This window comes from Oculina patagonica, chromosome 12 (genome assembly GCF_052425735.1).
Source record: "Oculina patagonica isolate OP01 chromosome 12, crgOcupat, whole genome shotgun sequence".
In the NCBI taxonomy this organism is placed as follows: Eukaryota; Metazoa; Cnidaria; class Anthozoa; order Scleractinia; family Oculinidae; genus Oculina; species Oculina patagonica.
Genome location: NC_135769.1, coordinates 25,470,770 through 25,495,640, shown reverse-complemented (window position 1 = coordinate 25,495,640; position 24,871 = coordinate 25,470,770). Strand labels below are relative to the sequence as shown.

The 24,871-nt window shown below is 38.6% G+C and overlaps 3 protein-coding genes across 3 annotated transcripts; all 3 read left to right on the top strand.

Moving 5' to 3' along the window:
* Positions 1 to 315: 315 nt before the first annotated feature.
* LOC144633860 (dermatopontin-like) lies at positions 316 to 4,903 on the top strand. The gene is made up of 6 exons (XM_078492758.1): positions 316 to 349; positions 425 to 486; positions 2,441 to 2,663; positions 3,166 to 3,348; positions 3,759 to 3,954; positions 4,586 to 4,903. The coding sequence occupies exons 3-6, from the start codon at positions 2,459 to 2,461 to the stop codon at positions 4,620 to 4,622; spliced, it is 621 nt and encodes a 206-aa protein (XP_078348884.1). The 5' UTR covers positions 316 to 349; positions 425 to 486; positions 2,441 to 2,458; the 3' UTR covers positions 4,623 to 4,903.
* An 838-nt stretch (positions 4,904 to 5,741) lies between these two features.
* Positions 5,742 to 11,755, top strand: LOC144633858 (hemagglutinin/amebocyte aggregation factor-like). The gene is made up of 5 exons (XM_078492756.1): positions 5,742 to 5,869; positions 8,648 to 8,874; positions 9,262 to 9,432; positions 10,448 to 10,646; positions 11,517 to 11,755. The coding sequence occupies exons 2-5, from the start codon at positions 8,658 to 8,660 to the stop codon at positions 11,569 to 11,571; spliced, it is 642 nt and encodes a 213-aa protein (XP_078348882.1). The 5' UTR covers positions 5,742 to 5,869; positions 8,648 to 8,657; the 3' UTR covers positions 11,572 to 11,755.
* A 1,874-nt stretch (positions 11,756 to 13,629) lies between these two features.
* Positions 13,630 to 22,065, top strand: LOC144633864 (uncharacterized). Its single transcript, XM_078492763.1, has 5 exons — positions 13,630 to 13,831; positions 17,079 to 17,137; positions 19,447 to 19,711; positions 20,573 to 20,666; positions 21,122 to 22,065. The coding sequence occupies exons 3-5, from the start codon at positions 19,450 to 19,452 to the stop codon at positions 21,177 to 21,179; spliced, it is 414 nt and encodes a 137-aa protein (XP_078348889.1). The 5' UTR covers positions 13,630 to 13,831; positions 17,079 to 17,137; positions 19,447 to 19,449; the 3' UTR covers positions 21,180 to 22,065.
* The last annotated feature ends 2,806 nt before the right edge of the window (positions 22,066 to 24,871 follow it).

The window sequence follows — 24,871 nt, the reverse complement described above, 5'->3', positions numbered from 1 at the left end:
TAAACATGTCTACTGCCAGCTTCTAGAATCAACGGATGAAATCCCATACACAATGACATTATTTACTACCACGTTAGTATGTAAAAAATGGAACAAATTTTATCGAAAGGAACTCCTAACTATAAACATGTCTACTGCCAGCGTCTAGAATCAACGGATGAAATCCCATACACAATGACATTATTTACTACCACGTTAGTAAGTATGTAATGGCGTTCTATTTTGGAATTGTCATGAATGATAAATTATTAATTTTATTATTTCTTTGTTTTCTTTCAATTATGCCGCGTCCCCTACTTAAGAAGCTGGCTCAAAGAACTTGCTTCATTTCGCAGTAAATCTCGGAGAGGTAAGTACATTTTTTGACGCGCCCTACCGTAAGTTTTCGTACATGATTTGAACTCCAATTTTTTTTTCTTTTCAGTAGCCAGTTGACTGTGCTGAGTTTCTAGAGCAGAATCTTAAGCGAAGTACTTTCAAACTTTGGTGAGTTGTACAGTTAAGCTAGCATGATAATCGTGTCTTGAATTCTTTCGCAGACGAAAGGGCAACCGCAAATCTGTTTCTTAAAAGTTAGGATTTTAATACAAAAAAACATCATTTTGCACATCGCCAATGCCTTTTTGGAGCGTCAACAAGAAAAGGAAAAAAATCATCGTTTACTAGTGAAGAAATTGTTCAACATGACACGAGCGAGGGACAAAGAAAAAATCTGAGTCCCCGACGGGAATCGAACCCATAACCTCCCAGATACCGGTTGGGCGCTCTAACCAACTGAGCTACGAGAGACTCGTTGTGAGCTGGGCCATGCCAATTACTAGGTTGTTTGTTTGTTTGATTGATTTTCGATAATTTTGAACTCCCGCTAAGTTAAAATTGATGGAGAGACTTATTAAGGATAATAACATTCTTCTCTTAAATGCAACGTTTGTACTCAGTCATCTTTATTTCTGACCACATCGCCGTTTTTAATAAAGGAAGGATTTTTTTAATTGAAGGTGCGTTCGACTAAACATTGTCTGCAATGTTTTTATTTTCCTAGTGGTTCGTTTTTTAGGCGATGACGTCAGTCAAGCCTTATGCCAGAGGCAGTAAGCGGAATTTGTACCACTTTCTGTTTCGATTCTGTTGCGATCGACCGATCAATTGGACTCAATAGAACCGAATGAGTTAACAAGAAATCGCTGCAAAAAACACGAAGCAAAATACTCCTGGAATGTTAGAAAAGACTGATACAAAGTATAAACGAAAGAGACAAATTATGTATTTGCGTGTTTTATCAAATTCAGTGGACAGACATGATCACGTCTCTAAATTTACTAATACAATGGAAACGCTTGACCTTGCGTGTCGCTCGCGAGAAGTATTGAATATCGTATATCGAATGTCACACTACAAGATAACGCAACTTTTTGTTGAACAATCATTCAACACTGAAGTTGTCAGCTACTTTTATTTAGTATACGTTAATTTTCCTGAAAATAAGTTAAGACCCCCTTGCGAAACGTCATCGCCTCTGCATGCACTGCATGCCGTTTATTCGCTTTTGTTGTGGACACGACAGCTGTGCAAGTTTTTGATATATTATACCATTTCATTCAGTGATCGATATAACAACTTTTTTAAAACGGTAAAGCCGGGATAGATATACACACCATTTGGAACTGCTGGCGTGCGCGCGGTGTGCGTACTAACGCAAATTTTTCTTCCCTGGGTACCCCAGTGATAAAAGCTTCTCAACGCGTAACAATCCGCTCTCCTCCCCCCTAACGTTGCTAATTTGCCACCCCGACAATCTTCCGATTACCCCAAATTTATTGTCGGCACCTCTCGGCTCAACTCTGCCCGCCTGACAGACAACAAAAGGCTTTTGTTTCAAGAGGTGAGGAGGAATTTGAGACCGAACAATAGACCATTCCTTGAACTAAAATTACTAAGATTCCATCACCCCATCTAGACCCTCTAATAATGGTTATTTTGGAATGCTCAGTCTACTTCCGAAAAGAAAAAAAAATATGACTGCGAAAACCGTAACAGAGACCGGAATTCTAAGGTCTAAATGCGTGAAAAATACAACTTTGTAGCTCAGTTACGTTAAAAATTTAAAAAGTCACGAAAAACAATACAACAGAAGCGCTTGTCATATATGAAAAATCGTAATGTTTAGTTGAAACCCCAAATTGTACAGCTCATTCCACTGAAAAGGTTACGAAAAGGATGAAATTTTCAGAGGTATCCTTTTATTTTCATCCCAATCGGAATATCCCTGCACGATTTGTCTACCCATGTGCGCCTCAAGCCTTTTGCAGTATTTTTACAGTGCCACTGGGACCATTCCGATCTGTTCCGATCGGTTCCTTCGTACAAATAGTTAACGCCATTTTTTTGTCTTTCATAGATATAGCTAAGAATCTTCCTGTTCTTTTTCTTGTTGATACAGTTCAGTAACAAAATCGCCATGTCACGTGCTTGGGTATTCCTTTGGATTGCACTCTTTTGCGAGGGGCTGATATCTATCCATGGTACCCAGACCCAAACTGGCAAAAACAAGGGAACGTCGACAGTGTTAAAGAAACGCTTGTGGGGCTGCTCAGGTAGCAAGCCCGATGGGCATGCGTGGAGCAACAACTGGGATGAACGTCTCTTCTTTGAGTGTCCACCAGGTTAGTTCAGTTAAGTCGAACGCTTCTCTAACAAAAAGCGTGTGTGAACATATTGAACAGTTTTTAAAATTCGCTGTAGTTGAGATTCATCAGCCATCTTGTTCTTTTTATTTATTTAAAAAGGCTATGAACTTTATCAAACTAATACATCAAAAAGAAAGAAAGAAATAATTAGGAACCATCAACATGATTTCGACATTGCTGATCCTAGCAGTATGCAGGACGCGTGTCACATATCAACCTAGTAAATGGCCCAGCTCACCACGAGTCTCTCGTAGCTCAGTTGGTAAGGGCGCCCAACCGGTAGCTGGGAGGCCATGGGTTCGATTCCCGTCGGGGACTCAGAATTTTTTTTTGTCCCATGCTCGTGTCATTGTTAAAAAAATTCATCTTCATTATTTTCATTTTTACTAAAAAAAAAGTGTATGTACCATACTTTTTATTGTCGATTCAAAGTTAGTGTAACATGCCAACAAACTCCGTATACGTTGCTCTCTTGCAGACCACTCCATTTCATCGGTCTACAGTATTTTCCGGGCCTGTAAAAAGGATCGCTTGTTTGAGTTTAAGTGCAAGTACACGTTTGCTGGTGGTTACCATGGAAACCACTGTCACTGGAGTGGTTACATCAACAACTTCGATCAGCCAATCAACTTCAGGTGTCCCAATGGGCAATTTTTGGCCGGTATGTAACTTGCCGCTACCGTGCAATGAGTTATTTTGAATTGAATATTTTCTTGATGAGTTATGTGGGTGTGCAAGTGCGCGATTGCTAGAATGTAAGTGCGCTAGCTCGCGATTTGTGCAGGCCTACACAGGACAGGAGAAGCCTTAATCCAGTCACTGAACTCTCTCATCCGCGCCCCCTTTATAGGCGTTGACCCAGGCGGGTTCATCCCCTATGAAGGGCGCACGAAAGTGAGAGTTCAGTGACTGGAATAGAGAAGCCTTCTCCCGTCCTGGTGAAAGAGTGCACGAGTGCGTGATCACGTGCCCGCTTGAGAGCGTGAATTTTGATAAGTGCCGGCGTGAGCGAGGGAGTGCGGGAGTTGTTGTATGTCCCTTGTGCTTAACGTCCTTCACTTATTTAAACAGGTGTCGATTCTTATCATCAAGACCATCAAGAAGATCGCAGGTTCAAATTCAAGTGTTGTGGGCATCCCTCCGGCTATCATGTCAGCTCTTGCCACAAGACCTCCTATGTGAACAACTGGAAAGACACGTTGAACTTCAAGGTTCAAGACTTTCATTATCTTGTTGGGGCTTACAGTGATCACGCGAACAGTCAAGAGTAAGTGGATTGACCTTTTAAGTTTTGTGATCACTTACAAGTTAATCAAATTATTGAGAAAATATATTTAAAAAAGGTAGGAGCTAAGACGAGGTAATTATCTCCCCACCCCCTTCACTTCACCTTCTGTTTCGTCTTCCCCGGTCCCACGTTGACTCTGTTAGTTAGGCCGTTCAGACGAAATGTTTCACTGACTGCTTTATTACTCCCACACTTCCAATGATCGGCCTTAGAGTCTCCCTTTGGATCATGTGTCTTGGAGAATACTAAGAAAAAAAAAACTATATTTTACATCAAGACATTTTGCAGCAATATACGGAGAAACGATAATAAAAACTACACTGAGAGCCAAGCGATGTGTACAGTGTGGGCGTGTGATGGTACGCATCCAAAAGGGTCAGGTGCAATGTAAAGCACGCTTAAGAACTATGTCGTCCCGAAAGCGCTTGATCGTGATTGGTTGAAAACTAAATACGTTCAATATCTCACACGCCTTAGCCTGGGAGCCACTGCTGCCACTGATGCCTTGTCATAAAAACCCATTATGATATTGTCATAATGGTTTCTTTTAAAAACAAATTACAGTATTATGCGGATGCTTTTCTTAACATGTCGCTCTTTTAACTTTCAGGGATCGCCGCTGGAGGTTTGAAGTGTGCAAGATTTGATCCGGATGAATCATAAGATGCATAAGGCTCTCTTTTTCATTAAAATCCTCCATTCAGATATCAGTAGTAACGAATCCTTGCAAAGACTCGTGCATGTTAGCGACTGGAAAGAAAGTTCCTGTAGAAGCATTAAGTAAATAGAGTTCGTTGTCTTCGTTCTGTTTTTCAATCATTTCGTGCATGTATACGAGTGGAGAAAAAGTTCCTGTAGTAGCATTAAGTAAATGAAGTTCGTTCTGTAGTTCAGTTCTAACCAGGAAATAAATGTCTGTTACAACGAGCCTACATGGTTTACCATCCTTGCGCTTATGGTTAACTCCGGTATCTGCAGCATAAAGCGACAAGGAGTATTGTACAGGACCCCAATAAGAGATTTCCAAGTATAACAAGCTCTTTATAGGTTTTTATAAGTCGTGTGCCATATAGGCAAGATGTAAACAATAACTGAATATCAGCAAAGAATCGCTTCTACAGTGTACAATGAGGCTAATAGCCCAGCAACAACCAAGGTCTCAAAGGAGTTTAAGGCTTCAGGGCTCCGGGTTCAATGAAAAAGCAAGGCTTTAAGCTTTGTACCCCCAGAAATTCAGGGCTCCGGCGCTGTGGAAAAAATTCTCGGGGATCCATGCTCTGCAGCAAAGGGCTCCAAACAGCAAAAATAAAATTGGTACCAGGTTCCACGGCGAAAATTTTAGGGCGCCTGGTTACCGGCCACACCCCCTTTGGGACTCTGAACAATTGAACTCTTTTCAGGCTCAACGCCTCAGTACTCTCCTTGCCATGTTTATGCTGATTTTGAGAATTTGGTAGGAGATCCAAATAGTATTCCTTAATTTAAGGTTGGCCTTATTCTCTAAACCTCTTTCTACATGACAATGCATTGTTAAAATTAGACGCCAGACGACGCAAACTTTTAACGCCATTTAAAACCCAGTTAATAATTTTACGGTCAATTAATTAAATATTTTGGCTCCCATTGAGCCTGACGGATTTCTTTTTGGAAAGTAAATGCTCTCTTTTCAACCCGAGGTTTATTTGTCTTTCATTTTAGCCTGTCGGTTTCTACCGGTGAATTAAAGGGACTAACATAAGCAAACAATTGCCAAACCAAGCGCGGAATGTTTATACAAAGAGTATAGCACACTTCAGGCATCTTAGACACCGAGTCACTTCGGCTTTGACGCAGTTATCATCTGGGAAGGGAAAATATCGAACATTTGCCAACTAGTGATTGCACCAATAGCAAGGTACATACCATTCTTTATTACTTGCTCAGGGAAGGCGTTTAGTTTTAAAAGAAAATCACCGCAGCGTTATAAGTTAGAGAGGTTGATTTATCAGTGCCGTAACCAGACAACTGGCATAGTCAAGGCCCGGGGGGGGTACTCCCATAAATTTCGGATAGGGGTGTGCCGCCCAGGTTCTTAAACCCTGACCCTATTTAAGGATAAAGAAAGCGAAAATTGATACCCTTTTTAAGGCCCAAAACTGAAAAATGACACCCTATTTAAGGGAAGAAGAAACGTCCCGTGACGACGCAAATAACGGCTAATCGCGCACAGCAAAACACAAATCTTTATAAAATCAAAATCGCTTTACTAATAAACACTCGAACGGATGCCTTTGAGCTGATAGAATTTAGGTACCCTATCTAAGGATCACACCGGGAACACACTACAAAAGGAGCAAAAAAGATACCCTATTTAAGGACTGAGAACCTCAAAAACCATACCCTATCGGGCGGCACATACCTATATAGCCCATATATGGGAGTACTCCCCCCCCCCCCCCCCCGGGAGTCAAGGCAAGATCTTGCTAGGAGGTTCTGGCGGCATGCCGTCCAGAACATTTGGAAATCTAGAAGATCTAAAACTCTATCTTAAACATCTTTCATATGGTATTTCTCGCAAAACAAAAACTTGTTCATGACAACTAAGGATTATTTTCCCAATTAAACATATATATTTTATTTTGAAGTTTGGGTAAAAATCTTGACGAAGCAAGTGCCTCGTCTTGCCTCTTACTAGTAACAGCCCTGCTTATAAATGGTTGCCTTCATGAGCTTGGCTCCAAAAAGTCAGAAGCCAAAAGTGATATATATCTAAAACAGTGGAAACTTAAAATAAATGGCCCAGTCTTACTATACTAGTGCACTTAAGCGACTATAGGGTGTTACTACAAGTATGTATTCACGAAGGAATGATCTCAAACTGAACAAGGAGTCGGGTAGACTTCACTGGGTTTCGAATTCTGCCACTGAGTCTTAAAAAATTAAACTTCGTATGTAGTTTGTTTCAATTTGTAGTCACAAAATAGGATTGTTTGCTTTTGGTTGTAAAAACGGTGAGATGTAAAGTTTTGGGTAGCCTTTAAAGACGGCGAGATTTCACAGATGAAGTAATTTTGTTTTCAAAAGCTTTCTTTTGGAAGTTCCTGCAATCTTGGAATGTTAAGCACCTAAGTCTGTGTTTGATGAAAGGTCAAATTAACAATCATGGATATACTTTTCTAGCATCGAAGGTCGATAATATTGACTATAAATAAATGCCTCAAGACAATTAATGTCGAATGCATTCAGCCACCTAACAAGGACAACAAATAGTTGGCGCCTGCAGGCCCACGCATTTTTGCATTAAGGGCTGCTTACTTTTAATCCTCAGGCCGGACTAGCCACAGCTTACTGTCAACGAGCTTGATCTCTTTTTTTGTGATTTTAAGTTTTCAAGAAACAAAGGAGGCATGCTTGATTAATTTAAAATACCGAGCAATGGGCACATAATAGATGAAAAAAGTATAAACATTTTTGTCCGGCCTCCAGTTCATCATTGTATAAGTTTGATAAAAAGCCTAAAAAAGTGAGCTAACCTTATTATAGGAGAAAAAAAAAAAAAAAAAAAAAAAAAAAAAAAAAACCCTTCCTCTATATAACGAAGCATTTTAACAACGCGAACAAAATGTACGCGTAATAAAATTAACGCGAATTGTCGAAAATTTATGTTAACATGCATTTAATTAACGCGAATTCCCGTGTAGTGTGTGCTTACATGCAGTTAATTAACGCGAATTTGATGCGTAGTTATTTTTATAGCAACCTGCGCTATTTAAGAGACAAAACAGCAACGTCCAACAACAGAACTTGAGGTTTAATTCTGATAAACCGTACACGACAAAGATACTTAAACAGACCAAATAGTGACTAATATTAAATAAAAGGATCCAGGAATGGAATACATCCCATCCTGGCGCTTTCTACTGCCTCTGTTATTCCTGCAGCTTTGACGGAGAAGTAGATGTCGTTTAAACATAATTTTTATGGAAATAAAGGTGTCTTAAAATAACAATGCTGGAAAAAAGTGTGATTTTAATTAAAAATGACGTAAATTAAGGTACATGAAATTAACGCGAATTTCTGAAATTCGCGTTAATTACATGTATCGTTAATTTCCTATAATAAGGTAAGTCTTCTGCCCAGAGCACTGAGCCGCGATTACGGCCAGTTTTGTCATAACATCAGGGTAGCGATGGAAAGATACGTCCTCGGCCAAACCCTTAACTTCTTCCTCCCACACGGCCTTTGAACAGGTTTGACCAATAAAAGCTGCATGCAATATTGAAAATGTGATATACACCTTATTTCGATGGTTAAACAGGTACTATTTTCGGATGTTTTGCCATTTTCGTGGTATTTTCGAGCCTCGCAAGAGCGAGGAAAAATACAAGTAATTAGTAAATATATGTCCGCGAGTCAATCACTTGTGTTATACCATATCATTGAATAAAGGATTTATTATTTTACTACATTAATTATTCTTGTCATTTTGTTCCAAAACGGAGTGCTACAGTGTAATACGGAATACTACACACAGTAGCTAACAGTGTACCAGCGTGTCATGTTTTACGTGTTTCCCTGACGTTATTATGTATGGTCAAATGTCGTAAGATCTGAATAGCAAAGTTGATAAGTCCTTGTGCATTAACTCATGATAAAATTCCGTTTCTTATTTTTTCTTGTTTTTGTGTTTTAGACCAGGAAGCATGTCTCGAGGTACCCTTTGGTTATTCCTCCTCCTCAGTGGAATAATTTACGTTTCACTTGCCGCCAAGTTGAGCAGGAAATCCTTTATGAAGACAGTAGTCGGAGATAAATCCAAGAGATGCACTTGCAACAACAACAACAACAACAACAACAACAACAACAACGAGCAGTGGATCAACGAAGCAACTGGCCACTTCCTGTATGAGTGTACTGGAAGTAAGTTACATAAGTAGTCCTCCGACGTGATTATTTTACTAACTTTTCATTTTCTTATAAATAATAAAGATGGTAAATTTAAAGCTCGGTGATAAATAATAAAGATAAATTGTTTATTATGACACGAGGGTGGGACAAACATGAGACCTACTTGGTTCATCTGTGACAAGCGTCCTGCATACTGCATTGAACAACAATGACGAAAGCATCAAGTGTGTAATAAATAATGAAGAAGGTAAATTTTAAGCTCGGTGATAAATGATAAAGCTTAATAGGAATTGTTCATTATGTCACAAGCGTGGGACAAAGAAAAAAGGCTGAGTCCCCGACGGCAATCGAACCCATGGCATCTTCCTACCTTTCTTGTTCTCTTTTTATTTTCGCCAGGAAACTCAATTACCGTAATCGCTTCGGAGTATGACCAACAAAACCGTGACAGACGTTATAGAATGAGCTGCGGTTGGAACAAGGCCGTGAAGGACTGTGGGTGGACTGCTTACGTAAACGGATGGGATAAACCGCTAATGTTCGAGTGCCCACATGATGGCTTCATTGCAGGTAAAGTTTTCATACTAGTTTAATTAAGTGGCACTGTTTTTTCACATGACATCACCGATTTATACGGCGAAAGTCTTATCCCCTACCCAAGCCTTAGGTGTTGTTCGCTCGCGTTCATGAGCGGAAGAAAATGTCTAGGAACTAAACTGGCTCATATGGTACATTTACGAAATAGAAAACATGTTCCGTGTTTCTATCGAGTTTTATATTTCACCACTAAATTTTCTCCGATTCTGATTGGTTTAAATTGGTCACGTGACGCGATTGTGTTCGTCCGCAGTGGGCACTATCAGCCCAGAATCCCCGTCCGAGAAAAATGCCCGGGTGGATAGTACTCGTCCGTGAAAATTTTTTGTAAAAAAATCAGGCCAACAGACAGGGAAACCGCACTAAACTCATTGCATTTAGTGGGTTTCTTGTCTGCTTTTGTTTCGTTTGTGATTTCGGCTTTCAATTAGGTCTTCGATTAGGTCATCCTAAAAACTAAAAAAATATTTACGAAGCTCGTTTTTGAATGGCAAACAATAAAAACTATAGTGTTTTTTGTCTTAAAATTATCGGTCTGATAGCTGTCCCTAATAAATTTGATGTTCTTAAAACTAGCATATGAGCCTTCGAAGCTTTGTTTTAAGAACATGAAATTTCCGATAGTTCCTCGACAGAAACACTCTATTGTTTAAATAGTAGTACAGCTTTGAGCGCTCACTTTTTTACAGAGTGTTTTCTAATAAACTTTACTTTAAAGATAAGATGATCTACATGACACGAGCATGGGACAAAGAAAAATTCTGAGTCCCCGACGGGAATCGAACCCATGGCCTCTGAGATACCGGTTGGGCGCTCTAACCAACCGGTATCTGGGAGGCCATGGGTTCGATTCCCGTCGGGGACTCAGGATTTTTCTTTGTCCCATGCTCGTGTCATGTAGATCATCTTATCTTTATTATTTATCACCGAGCTTAAAATTTACCATCTTTATTATTTACTAAACTTTACTTTTGCTTCTTTTTTGAAGGAATCGAAAGCCATTATCGAAAGGCCAACTATGATCGTCAGTTCAGGTTCAAATGTTGCAACGCACATGACTATGACACCCAGAACTGTATTACCAGTGCTTATGTGAACGCTTGGAAGATGCCTTTTGATGAGGAGATTCCACGGGATAAAAAATACTACCTTGTTGGAATGAGCAGCATCCACGAAAACAAGTTCCAGTAAGTTATGCACTGCACCTTTCAAAATTGCAGTTTAATAGTATAACTTTGAATGTTTTGTCAATAGAAAACCAAAATGTGTTGGAATGACCAAATAATGGGTTTCCAATGCAGTTTTTTTTATTAACATTGAACTAACCTGTAGGTTTTCTCAATTCCGGATTTTAACCCTTAATATGCTGAAATTATTCCTAAAAACGCGTTTTTTAACCGTTAATCGATTTTCTTGGCTCTACGGTGCAAAAGATCTCTAAATTCGCTAAAAATGCACTTTCTGACAATACAGGAAGATTTTTTTTTTTGCTGAATCTTTCCGATATTTTTCCTTGCTCCTTTCCTTTTCGTTTTTCTCTGCTTTCTTATTCTCTCTATCTTTTACTCTGTGCACCCGTTCTACTGGCCTGAAAAGTTTTGATCTGAATCAATGGAAAACCCTGGAAAGGAGATCATGATCAAGTACGGGTATTTTGGCCGGTTTTAGCACCAATTTTACACCAAAAACTGATCGCGTTTTTTTCGATTAGCTCTGTCGGAATGCAGTCAATATTAAAGATGAACAGTCCTGTGGGAAGATCTATCCAAGCTCTATAAGATGCAAATCACAAAAATCTGCTGACGTGTAAATTGGTGACGTCATAAGTGGCAGAATGGCCATTCCTCCAAATCCCGGAATAATCCGAGCTTAGCATGTTAAGGGTTAAAACAAAATATCAGCCATAGGTTTAATTAATTAACTAACAAATTAACTAACTGACACTTACTGACTGACTGACTGACTGACTGACTGACTTGTTAATTTATTTATTTATTCATTTAATTTCAACCCCTGTATATTTTCATTATTTCTCATTGAGTTTTTCTATTTTTCAGGGACCGTCGCTGGAAGTTCAAATACTGCAAGTTGTCTTTCAAGCATAAGAAATAAGAAACACTAGAAAGTCGTGCACAAAGCCTAAGTCTTGTTTTTCGTATGTACCCTTGATTTGAGTGCTCGAGGTTTTTTAGGCCTCAATCAACGTCAGATAGCTTGTTTAAAACTACGTACCCAATTTAATTGTGGAGTTACTGTTAGTATCCCTTGAAATAAACTGGTAAAAATTGTTTAAAAACAGTGATTGTGTTGTTTAAATTTCAGGACTGTCTTTTCCCTCCAGTCCCCTCTCGTTCCCTACTCTCCCCTCCCCCACTTGCTTTCACGTTTTTGTAAAAAAAAAAAAAAAAAAAAAAAAAAAAAAAAAAAAACGATTACACTCAAAAGGAGAAGTTCAGAGACTATTGTCTGGTGTCCGAAAAATAAACACATTCGGAATATTCGTATATTTCTTAAAGAAAGTTTACCCGTGCAGTCAAATTCTACATGATGTAAGGAATTGCCAACCTCGTTCCCAGTGGGAATGAAGTTGAGGAATTGCCCTCTCTTTTAGAGTCATGAACGGATTATAATAGGCCATTTCCGAGTTACCCTTTGCCTCTGTTTCAAAACGAGTACAAGTGCGAAACCATACAAATGAAAATGAGTTTGATTTACATGAAAATGGACCTGTAGGTGAAACTCATTTTCATATGAATGGTTTCGCACGTAGACTTGTCATGAAACAGAGGCAAAGGGTAACTCGAAAATGTCCTCTTAGGGTTTCAACGCCCTCAAAGCTTGATGCTTTGCCGTTCATTTCACTATTCCAACAGTAAAAATCAATTTTCATTTGAAATTGCTTGACATTTTAATATCGGCAAGTATAGCTTTGTTTACACCAAAACGTGCAACCAACCTTTCACTCAGTAATGACCTCGCGGAGTTTTGAGGAAAAATTAATTTGAAAACAGATAAACTGAAATATACTTAACAATTATTTCATGGCTTTGCGTTGGATATGGTGTGATAAAATAATCAACGAGCACGTGGCACGAGTAGACTGGTTATAATCATCTCATATCCAACAAGTGCGAATATATGGAATAACTGTTCTGGTAAATTCTCACCTCTGTTATTGTTGAAGGCATTTTTAAGAACACTACGTTACTTCAGAAATTTAATGCTGAAAAAACGATTCGGACATTTCAGTCAAGAACTTTCGTTTTATTGCTTGTTTTTGCGACAATCCCGCCAAAATACCAACGAAGACCGACCAAGAACGTAACTTAGTATCCATTATCAGAGCTTCCTGGCATGAAGAGTACGGAATCCCGGCCAAAAATGTCAGCTTATCTGCGATCCGCTCAATATATCGCAAAAAAAATCCGTAATCCGGGCGCTTTAAAGCCTAACTCTGTCAATCCGCAAACCTGTTCACCCGCCTTCGAAAAGGCGGCTCGTTGTTCACTTGTAAGCTGAATGAAAGACGTAAAGAAAGACTGATATTTCTTCGTAAACATTCCTCGCTCTCCTCTGAGTTTGTATCCATCATTGAAAATAAGAAAGCTAGAAGTATTCTTTTAACTTTTTTCTGAATAACTTTTCGTTAGCAAAATATGGCTTATTGAAACAATTATAAAAAATAGGCCAAGCGATATCAATAGCGTTTCTTATAATACTGATAAAAGTAAAATTTTTCCCAGGCAGTCCACTTCTCCAAGGTGATCTTCATTGGTGTGCTTAGGCAATAATTAAAAAATGTTAATTATCTAAAATACTAAAATTGCAGAGAAAGAGAAAAAAATATTATAAAAACTATATACCTATCAAGTACGAAGGAAACAAAATACGAACAGAATACCATCTTTAGTTCAGTTTTAAACCGACTAGTTAACTCGACACTAATAACAATATTATTTTTCCATGCTTTATATAATTGATGTTTGCCATGTAATAACATTTGATATAATACTGACATATGCAATATTTACCCAGGCAGTCTACATCTTTAAAGTGTTTTCAGTGCTGTGCTTAAGCCGGCAATGATTTAAAAAAAAAACACATAAATAAATAAATATCTCAAACACTAAAATTTACAGAAAAAGAGAAAAATAATATAAAAACTATACACTGGTGTTTCTCTATAAGATATATTCCGCAGGACGCATTCCTTGTAAGCCTGCCTCGTCTCTTAGGAATATGGCTATTATAGCTATTATGAAGCTCACCTGTAATACATTTGATTGACACAATTGGTTCACTTTGAACGAAAACCACACAGCAAAACACTGACGGTTAAACAGTCATTTGAAATCGACGTGTTCTGAGCGAGGTAAGTTAACGTCCAGCTTCCCATAATACTTTCACGATGTAACTCACTTGTGAGGACTACTTGGCCTTTCAATTTGCAATTGATTGTTTTTTGTTCGCATCTTCTAATCCCTGAAGTATAGTCAGTGACTTACAAAATCGATTTGCTAATTTGATCGATTGAAGATCAATTTTTCACAGTAGTGAAGTTAAATGACACTAACTGTTGTTTAACGAACCATGTCATATGATATTAGTACTGAATTAAAGATAAAAGCTTCGTAGGGAAGGGGATAATAGGTTCAAAAATCGACGGATCTGGGGACACGGATTATGGAATTTTGCGATAAATTCAGCGGATTCGCGGATGTCGAAGATACGGCGGATCGTTGATCAGCTGAGAATTTTGACCCGGATTCCGGACTCTGCCCGTCTTGAAGTTCGGATGGTGGATCCTAAACGACGTTCGGAACAAGGAATTTTGGTCGGTAGGTTTTTCGGTGGCGTTTTTTCAATTTTTTTATATCCGAAAAAATATTTATATATATCTATTTCTTTAATTTCTTTTTGCCCGTCATCAATGTTTTATAAACAAGCAATGATAAGAAACGTCTTGACTGAATTGGCATCAGAAAACAAATATCTGGTCCGTTGCAGTGAAATCATACAACAGAAAATTTTGCGCATCCGGATTTGAACGAAAAAAAAAAGGCGGTTCGATGGATTAGGCCAAGAAATAGCACGGATCAGTGGATTTACGTATCCCTATTCAATTTCACCCCCCTAGCGTAGGCTGTGTGGCACTTGCCTGTATAAATAATTTACGAGTTTAATTTCTAATTATATAGCTGTCAGTAAATCCTATATTGTCAGCGCAGGTATTTTTCCTTAATTTCTGAGAACTGTCCAATTTGGGATTAAATTTGGATAGTTTCAATTAGGACTTTCAGGTAAAATGCACAAACTGTCCAATTTAAGAAAAATTGGACAGTTTTGTCTCAGCCAATCAAATCGAAGGAAAATCGACATGTGACGGATATCAGCCAATTAGCATTAAGCGTAGCGTCAGCCCGGGAAACTTGTCGCAGTTTGCTACGTTTTTCCATTCCTTTTGAGCTTTTCAGCAATAGTAACAACAAAGAGAAATTTTCTACGTTGTCAGAAGAGGAGCTAGCTACACTAAGAAGCAAAAACTAAGAGCAAAACGCCTCTAATAGTACAAAACTTGGATGAACGTAAGTGCAGCGAAGCGAAGCAAGAAATCTGTCAGATATTCATCGCCACGAGCTAGATGCAATTCTTTGTCGTTTATGCTGAAATTCGAAAAGAAAAGACGGCCATGAGATATGAACGAAATAGTGGAAAGGAGTATGTCAGATTCAAGAGTTGTAAAGCTCTTCGGACACTTTGTTTACGACTTTCATTGATTGATGCAGTGTTTTCACTCGCTTTGTAGCAAGCTTCGCAAACTCAGGTGAATAAACTGTTGCACTGTTTTGTTTAAGTTTTATTTGTGATACAATGCTTTGAGTGAGTTGCATGTGCTGTGTTATGCCTACTATTGTTGAATGTTTTTCCCGTTCTGGACATATAAAAAGTTTATTGTTTACGCTGGATTGACTGACTACAAGCTATATAATTAATATGTAACCGGACTACATGCTTGTCCAATTAGCCATGTTAAAAACGAGCAGGGGACTGGGTACGAATATTCAATATCGATTGCACTGAAAAACTGGGCCCGTTATCTGAAAGAGCATCCAAAAATTAGTAACTCGACCAAATTTGAGAGTTATTGGTTTAAACGCATAAGTATGGTTCACTTTTAGAAATCGCTAAAATAAGAGAGCTTAGTATGGATTGGAGGGACAGCTGTCCATCCAGCCATACTAAGCTCTCTTATTTTAACGATTTTTAAAAGAGTTCCATGCCTTTGCGTTTAAACCAATAACTCTCAAATTTGGTTGAGTTACTAATTTTTGGATGCTCTTTCAGATGACGGGTCCAGTTTTTCAGTGCAATCGATATTGAATATTCGTACCTAGTCCCCTGCTCGTTTTAAACATGGCTAATTTGGAAATAATTAGATTCAAAAAATTCCTCTGACATCCAAATTGGACTCGGCCTACGGCCTCGTCCAATTTTGGCTGCCCTCGGAATTTTTTTCATCAAATTATTTCCAAATTGGACAGCATGTAGTCCAATTACGTATACAAATAGTAGTGCCAATGCAACATCCCAATAAAAAACCCAAACATTTAGGGCTTGGCCCTTTACATGTCTTGTCCTTCATCACTGGCGAAATGTCTGTTTGAATTTGAAACCCGCCAGCAGTGCGGCCTCAGTTCCTAATAGGCAGGTACAAAAGTCAAACTGGATCATCTCGAAACGGACTGAACTACCGCCATGACTAAATTTATGGAAAATCTACGGGGCTTTTCTCCGCTGGCGTTAAATTTCACGACAAACCATCATGCCACAACGCGCCCACCGCGTCTCTTCTCTCGGTCCAGAGAAAAATTAAAGTTATAAGATTAGCCCTTAACCCTTAATAGCTTGATATTCCTTTGTTTAAATTTTTCCCAGGCACATATTCAAATAAAAAGAATGCTGGTCAAATGAAGTTAGCTTAACAAATTACACCATGACGTCATATATGTTCGCCATGGTCACTCAAAGCTCGTGAGTGATCGCGAATGAGCTGCAATCAATGCTGTTTTAAAACGTTTTACTCAAATACATTGATTGTAGATTAGATCGTTGATATTATTGTCAAAAAACTCTTGGGAATAGATAATTGGGGTTTCAATTAACAGTTTGCTTGTTTGTCTATTACAAGTTAATGTATTTTTAGCCTGAAAACCGACTGGCATCACTGGGTCAATCGGCAGTTTACACTCTAACGCCTCGTTGGCGGACAAGCAAAAGAAGCCAATTAAATCTAGGTCGATTGCATTGTTTGATTGTCATTTCGCACCAAATTAAAGTTTTGTACAATGTTTAGGCTATTTATATACTCAACACGTTAGTTGACGGTTTCTTGAATTTTGGGTATATGCGTTTTCAGAAAATGATTCTGGTGGAAATTGAATATCCAACACTGATCCATTTTGCCTGCCCTCCCGAATTAAAGAGACATCGTAACCTGTAACAAGGCTATTTTGAGAATTCACTGCAATTAAAATTGGTTGTGTACCTTGGAAATTAGTTGTCAAAGCTCTATGCTAATAAAATTAATAAATGAATATTTCTTGACATCACTTCAATAGTTCCGTGGTCAAGTTGACGTTCACTGCAGAGTTGATTCCATTAATTTCTCCTACGAAAGGTAAGTATAGTTTAGTTCAATTTTTTAGTTCATAAAAAAACGAAAGCAACCGGTTTTAATTTATATTCAACCATCTCTAGTCAGGGATGAAGTCTGCAAACAAAAGTATTGCATAGGCCACAAAAGACTTAGTTTAACCCCCTTAAATGCTAGAATGATATCATTGCTTATTCAGTTCTCAGGACTTTTCATACGAGACTAAACAAGCTAAGAGAGTTAACGCGTTCATGCGCCCTCTCCTCCAGTCTCGTGCGTTCTTTTCGTGCGTTCTTTTCGAACTCGTGAATTTTGAAAAGCCGACGCGAGTCCCGATTTGGGGGGGGGGGGGGAGAACTCCCTTAGATATGCGCAGCGCCAAAGGGTAGGTAAGTGAACCGTTTTGGTCTCAAATAGGGCATTGAATTTCCGTTCGCATCTAAAATAGGGCTAGTAAAATCACATATTTGAGTCTGAAGTTGGGTAAGGGTTTCAAGAATCGTGGCAAATACACAGTGTCCCCCCTCCCCCACCGAAATTAATAAGTAATTCCCACCTCCCGCGCCGCGCGTACGCGTCTTGAGATTATTCGGACAGGAAGACAAATTCGTGTGTACCGGTCAACTCGTTTTTACGCGCGTTGATGACAGGAATTGAAGTCAAACTTTCGTCCAACTTTGATCCATCAATTGCCGTCTTGTTCTCGTAATGCAGGACAAACCGATATTAGATTTCTAATCTTAGCAAAAATTCTTGACATTGAAACCCACTTTTGCTCAGAAATGAACAGGAATTAACGGAAATGAACAAAGAATTTTGAAGTTTACTGTGGGAATATAACACTATTTTTGTAGCCAGTGCCTGTATTGATCTTGGAGTTCGTGGAATGCAACACAAGCATTTTAATTTGCCGTATGTCTCTTATACACAAGTGTCATAATAGTTGTTTACTCAATTGATGGAATGAAAACGGCTCGCAATATGTCAATACGTATAAAATATAAATTGTTAAAAAATCTATTACGGTTTGAAAAAAAACCAACATTATGGGGAGTGCTGGGATTTTTGTGCTCCCTTTCTCTTCTCCCAACTCCAGGCTTATAGTTTTCCACAGAAGAATGGCAACGTTGCATTCCTTCTAATTAATCCCTGAAAAACATGAAATCCTATGCAGATTTTGGTATCTTTTTAGTGCTTCGCTTAGAAGATGAAGCATTTTTGAAAACAAAAACGGATATTTTATCGCAATTTTTCAATTTTCAGACGCATCTTGTTTAATTCTATGACCGCCATATTTGTGCCCCAAAGAGGGGCACAAACATGGCGGCTGCATACTGAATACTGCAAGTTTCTCAAAACTATTTTCGTAATGACTCGATCGTTGAAAACGCTGCAGAGCTCTGATTTTGAACATTTATTTCTGCCTTCTCTATAGTCTGATCGTTTTCTAATGTTTTTCATGTAAACAAACAGCTTTTGTAACACTGATAAAAACCACCAATGGTTGAGGTCACACTTAGACTTTTCCTGTGGTTAAGGGCTTTTACTATAGTAAAAAAAAGTAAACAAAAGTTAACTATGGTAAACTGTGCTTGTTGACTTTTACATTTTCCAGATGGCTTCTTGTCCAAATGCTGTCAATCAAACTGCAATTTGATGACTAAAACAAATATGCTCAGACATTCCACTTTCACTCGCTTGTCGCCTGATTCAGAACGCGTGGTCCTTACGATTATTGCTCTTCTTCTATTAATCGCTGCTATCCAGAAAGCTCAGAGATTCAGATTTAGTGTCCTGAACATGTATTTTCTTCTGAGCAGACGACGGCACGACTTACCCACTGCTTACCACTGCTCTCCTCGCAAGGCGAATGCTGCGAAGACAAGCTTCTGCGCGGCGAAGAAGAGCGGGCATTTGTCAGACATATTTTCAGCGAATTTTTTATGACAACTGCCGGTGTAAAAGGTCTAGCGTTGTTTCTGTGTTGATCCGAACACAAGAATAAAGCACGTAAATGAAAATGGCGCTACCATTTCACGGTTCCGGAGCTTTAAGACATTTCATGTCAAAACTTAGACAATCCAGTACTTAAATAAACAAAGTTTAGATAAACGCGCGATAAACCATGCCTTTTCAGGTCGTTTTACTATAGTAAACTTTGCTTTCATCCTGCCGCCGTTGCTATCGCGACAGACTACGATTACATTTACCATAGTAAACTGAAAAAAGCCGGTCACACTACAAATTGGCTTAACTATAGTAAACTTGACTTTACTATAGTAAAAAAAGCACTAGTGTGACCTCAACCAATATATGACTGTTCTCTCTAACAGATCATGACTCGCTGGATTATCTTGGCGCTCCTCTTTGTTGGATTGATGTCAGTAACTCTGGCTTCCGAAGTGACCCAAGACATCATCGACGACGACGAAAACGAAATAAGCAAACGCGGGAACAACAACAATAACAACAATAATAATAACAACAATAATAATAATAATAACAACAACAATAACAATAATAACAACAACAACAACTACGGGTGGCAGAATATCGTGGATTGGCCAGGGAACTATCTTCGTTTCGCATGCCCAGATGGTAATGACACTAGACTACTGGAAGCCGGTCTTTTTCAGTTTTTGCTGATGAAGGCAGCACTGCCAAAATACACTGCCCTAACTGCATCTTGTTTTAGGATTGTCTTTCCTGTTTAATTTAATCGAAGGTGTTTTGCCTCCTCCCGTTCACATTTCTACTAGGCATATACCAGGAGGGAAGGTGTCACTGGCACATCCATAGGCAGGAATGTTTCCCGGGGGAGGGAATACTCCCTATAGTGGGGGTACCCTTTTCAGTTAGTAGGTATATAAAAGAGTAGGGATACGAAAGGGTAGGGAAAACTGCCATTTAGGTATTTAAAAGCACGTGGGAGACTCCTATAAGAAATGGACGGTGATGCACGTCGGAAATTTTGAACAGAACCCCTAAAAGAGACCAATCTGGCGTGGCTCAACCTTTTCTTGACCCCTAAAAGATACCCAAAAAACTAAGACTAGAATTTACATTTGTATATTTCTTCGTATGCTACCCTAACGAGATCACTGTGGCTAGAAATATTGGCGTTTTGCCCAGAACACCCTAAGCGAGACGACGAGCATCCCGGTCACTTTGATATGCTATCCCCCCCGGGAGGATTGAAATGGACTGTTCCGCAAAATATTTCTGAGAGATTCATCGAAGTTTTTCAAGTAAGATGGCAGTATCCCTGCTTTTGGTATATGAAAAAGAACCTTTTCTGTCAAAAATGGTAAATGAATAGGCAAGGGTTTGGCATTGGGCGAAGCCTCCCCGTTTTAAAAAAAATGAATATTACCCAGGAAACGTTTGCCAACTTATTTCACCCGATACAGAATTACTGATTTTATACTGTTTTGTTTCATGCTTTTTTGTTGTTTTCAGGAAAGTCCGTCGTATCTATTACTTCCGAATATTTTGGTGGAAAAGTTTGGTGGAAAGCTGAGTGTGCTTACAAAGGTGGCAAGACTTGTCGCAAGTATGTAATCATTACATTATTCACTCAAACGCCTACGTGTTAGCATAGAAGTTTATTTTTTTAGTGTTGCAACAGCTCAAGCTTAAACGCTAGGAAAGAATGTAAATAGAGCAGGTATTTCAATAATTAGGAGGATAGGTTTGCCAATTCTGATCCAGTGAGGATGTTAACGTGGCGGGAGTTAATTTTTTCTCAGAAAACAAGCAAATCAACGGCGGTCTAGGGGGCACTTGCTCGACCGCTTTCAAACAAAATTTTTATTTGTAGCCTGAGTACGATGTACGAAAATCTTGTAAATCCGTAATTGTTCGCTTTTTAGTGACCTCCGTTCGCGCCTTGTGCTCGTTTTGCCCCGATTCACCTCCCATTCGGATGAAAGTCATGCAGGCCTAATTTATAAACAGAAGCTAACGTATCTCGGTTTTTTTAAATTACCTTTTTCTTTAATGTTTCAGGGCTCGTCGCTATTATGTCAAAAACTGCAATCTGAAGGGTTCAAAGAAGAAGAATTAAGTGCACGATTGAAAGCCACTAAACGCACCAGTGCTATATACATGTAGGGGTAACAGTTTTAAACCGAAATATTACTATGTGGGTAGACGTGATTTTAGAGTTCTGGCTTAATTCGGTTTGTAAGTTATAGGTAATTTATAGTGGAATAATTAGAAGCACAAATCAGCTTTGATTTGCTTTGATTTTTCAATGGGCGTGGCAATTTTAACGATTTTGTTGGAAAGCGCAACACTGATGTAATCATCCTAAGTAGCATATCAGTTTTTACCGTTTTGTTATTGAACAAGAGAATATGAAGTATTCCCTTGTTATGAAATCGATGTAAAATTAATACAAGGGGCAGTAGTACTGAATATCGTTACAATATAGGCACTATTATTTGCAGTTCAGACTAGGAGTCTAATCGTGGCGCAACCGTGTTGTACATTATCGCTCATAGAAGACGTGGGCGACTAGTCTAATTGTTCTCTAGATACTCAAAAGGATAGCGCAGTTGAAAATCTAAAGTGCTATGCACGATCTATGATAGACTTTCTAAAAGTCGTTCGCTTCTCTCACGTTTTGCTCTGTTAGTTCGACTTGTAAGCAAGTCTATACAGATCTATTATAAGGTGTGAATTACAGTCTCTGTCAAGTTCAGGGGTGGGATCTTCGGGTTGGAGGTAAAATTTCGATCTCAGTAAAGACTGTTGTTAGTGACAGGCATTTGACAACCTGACTAAAAGGCACCTGTACTCAGACAAGTTAGAAGACCGCCACTCGAATTGTCAAGACATTCGTATAGAAACAGTCTAGATCTTGTTCTCAATATTCGGACGATTACATTCAAAAAACTTGTGTTTAAGGCCTCAACCATTCACCTATAATCTTACGTTGTACATGTTGCGCTGACAATAAAATCATTTATTGAGTTCTAAAAATCATTGGCGATTATGTTGTGTTATTGCCTTTAGCCCCCCTCATTCCCCCCCCCCTCCCAACACCTATAAGATAAGATAAGATAAGATAAGATAAGATAAGATAAGATAAGATAAGATAAGATAACTTTATTTATACACGGTTTTTCCATCAGTCAATTAAGTCACTGGACTATCTACCTATCTAACTAACTACAAAAATTTAATAACAACAAATTCAAAATAACAGAAGAAAAGTCTGCTTTTCATGGAGGCCGTGTCTAAAATTTACTTAAAATTTAGATATTACTTTAAACTGTGCCGACTTAATTTAGATTTGAAATCGGCCAGTGAAGATGCTTGTCTTATGTCTACAGGTAAGTTGTTCCACAATTGAGCTCCACTGTACGAATAACGGGCTTGCAGACTCTCATCCCTCAAAATTGGAGCCCTGTTAAATGTGCGCCTTACTTTACTGGCTATTGACGTGAGTCCAGAAAGGTGGCGCTTCCTCAGTGTAAGGTGTTAATGGAGTTAAAAGAGTAAGATGTGAAGAGTTACGGCATTTAAGTCATTTTTACCGCATCACCTGTAAATTGAACGAAGTCTCGAAATATAAGTTTGCTAACTGAGTAGAACTGAAAACGTTAACGCAGGAAAAACAACTCGAAAATAAACGAGGATAGTTTTCGCTGACGAAGATTAAGAGTCAAACTTTGACGCATTCCAAACGTCAAAGGAGCCCGTCGAAACAAATTGCCAATATTTTCAAGATGCCTTGTTCATGATGGTGTTACACAGTGTTAACGCTGTTATGGATTGTTAAACGCGGTCAGATTGTGTTGGGTGGTGTCGTGTTGCTTGGTTTTTACGTGTGTAACATAGTCTTCCCCAGCCTCGTCCCCAGGCCATACCGCGCTATGCGAGTGAGCGGAGGAGGACTGGAACCGAGCGCGATAGCGCGAGGCCTGGCACAAAATGGCAAAAAAGTCCCAGTTTAGCGAGAAAAAGTCCCAGATATATCTCGACGAAAATATACGTTTTTCTGCGAGGAAAAGAAAATATTTCTGGTTCATGAGGAAACTGCATCCCTTTTGAACATTTTTGGACTATTTTAGATGGCGGAGACGAACTGTAATGCCGTTTTTTTCCTGCCTTGCAGAATGGTATTGGTCGTATTTAATAGAGTTAAGAAAATTATTCTGTTATCATTGTTTTCGTTCACTACTCGTAGTGATACATGGGTCTACATGTATCTAGAAGTTCTTTGTGGTAAGCAAATTACGTTCGCCAGGTACTAGTAACTATGTTAGTTTTATTTAAACCTGAAAGGCGTCGATCTCAATGTTTATAGAGCTAGGGTCGGGATTTTCGACCTTTGTTGTTTACAAATTTATGTGCGAAAACAAAGAAACAATTCAGCTTACTTGAGAGAAGAGGGCTAATCCCCCGATGCATGTATTAAAGCTTGTCATTGATTACCCGTAATTTTTTATTTAGCTTTTTAGAGAAAGAAAAAAAAAATCTAACTCTCGTAAACCAAAACTTTATTTGATCTTGATGTAGCCTGTCTTTTTCTTGTATACTCTGGCTCATTTCATTAGCAGGAGATGTTAATCCAAATCCTGGGCCATGTTCAGGTAATATATAACAAGTATGCTTCAATAATTTTCGTCAATTCAATGAGCTTATTAAATAAAAATTACAGCTGGTCATGACTTATTGCAGATTCCAAGTGTGAATTGATAACATTTCCATTGTGTAGCACCACTAAATAGCCAACAGTTCTTGTCAGCCCAAAAGGTGTGGAAATTTATTTCAATTTCCCTCAGTTGCAGAGTTAGCATTTCAGCTGAAGTTTATATATTTTGCTGCCAATTTTCGTGTAGTTTTGACAAATTTACCTGCTGAGATGTTCAAAAAGAAACAGAAGTGCACTGCTTTCCCCTTTAGACAAGGTACATACTGCATCATTGTAGACATAGCTCGTTTAACAAAGTATGATTCTTCTGCTATTCTCTCTGACATTTACTTGCAAAGAAACACATAAACACAATATATATATACTGTGTTTATATGTTTATTTGCAAATAAATTAAAATATCAAAATATATAATGTTTAAATATTGTTTGAACCACTCCAGAAAAGCTGGTTACTGGGGCTTTTGGACCAGTTTCTTTTTAATTTGTGAGCCCCATTCTGCATTTTTGATAGCCCAAAAATATTTGTATTTTTCCTCACATGGGTACACTGACTATTTTTCCCATTCCTTAAACTACCACCTTTTTAACTCCTACTTGCAGAGATATTAAACTGAGCTTGACTGAGACACACACACACACACACACACATAAACACAGTACAGTATACAAAAGTATTTACATGTATTCAACTCTTGCAATATATACCAAAAAACTAGCCGTAGTAATTGGAATTTTTGGTAGGGTGGGGTGATTTGGGGAGGAGGCAGGGAAAGCTGGAGGCAGTGGAAAGTGTTATATTATGTTTTCATATTCTCTTGATATTTGAGGTCTGCCCATAGAAAATGTATGACATTGCCAGCTGATTAAACCTGATCTGCTTGTACCAACCCATCTTTCTAAAGCATAAGAGAAGAATAAAGCCTTTTGATTGATTGTGCCAAGCTAAGTGGCTAAAGGTCTTTAATGAATCCAAATAGAGTACATTGTATATCTAGAAGATACTCTGGATAATGTTTGTATAGTAACAATAGTAACAATATAAATATAACATTAACTAACAGTAACAAACGACTTTTAAACTGAAATGAAGCC

What these genes read in the sequence shown, in the direction of transcription:
- LOC144633864 (XM_078492763.1), top strand. Translation starts at nt 19,450, where the DNA reads ATGACTCGCTGGATTATCTTGGCGCTCCTCTTTGTTGGATTGATGTCA. An exon ending in TCGTTTCGCATGCCCAGATG is followed by an intron (nt 19,712 to 20,572) that starts GTAATGACACTA and finishes TGTTGTTTTCAG; the next exon opens with GAAAGTCCGTCGTATCTATT. An exon ending in GGTGGCAAGACTTGTCGCAA is followed by an intron (nt 20,667 to 21,121) that starts GTATGTAATCAT and finishes TTAATGTTTCAG; the next exon opens with GGCTCGTCGCTATTATGTCA.
- LOC144633860 (XM_078492758.1), top strand. Translation starts at nt 2,459, where the DNA reads ATGTCACGTGCTTGGGTATTCCTTTGGATTGCACTCTTTTGCGAGGGG. An exon ending in CTTCTTTGAGTGTCCACCAG is followed by an intron (nt 2,664 to 3,165) that starts GTTAGTTCAGTT and finishes GCTCTCTTGCAG; the next exon opens with ACCACTCCATTTCATCGGTC. An exon ending in GATCACGCGAACAGTCAAGA is followed by an intron (nt 3,955 to 4,585) that starts GTAAGTGGATTG and finishes TTTAACTTTCAG; the next exon opens with GGATCGCCGCTGGAGGTTTG.
- LOC144633858 (XM_078492756.1), top strand. Translation starts at nt 8,658, where the DNA reads ATGTCTCGAGGTACCCTTTGGTTATTCCTCCTCCTCAGTGGAATAATT. An exon ending in CCTGTATGAGTGTACTGGAA is followed by an intron (nt 8,875 to 9,261) that starts GTAAGTTACATA and finishes TATTTTCGCCAG; the next exon opens with GAAACTCAATTACCGTAATC. An exon ending in ACATGATGGCTTCATTGCAG is followed by an intron (nt 9,433 to 10,447) that starts GTAAAGTTTTCA and finishes TCTTTTTTGAAG; the next exon opens with GAATCGAAAGCCATTATCGA.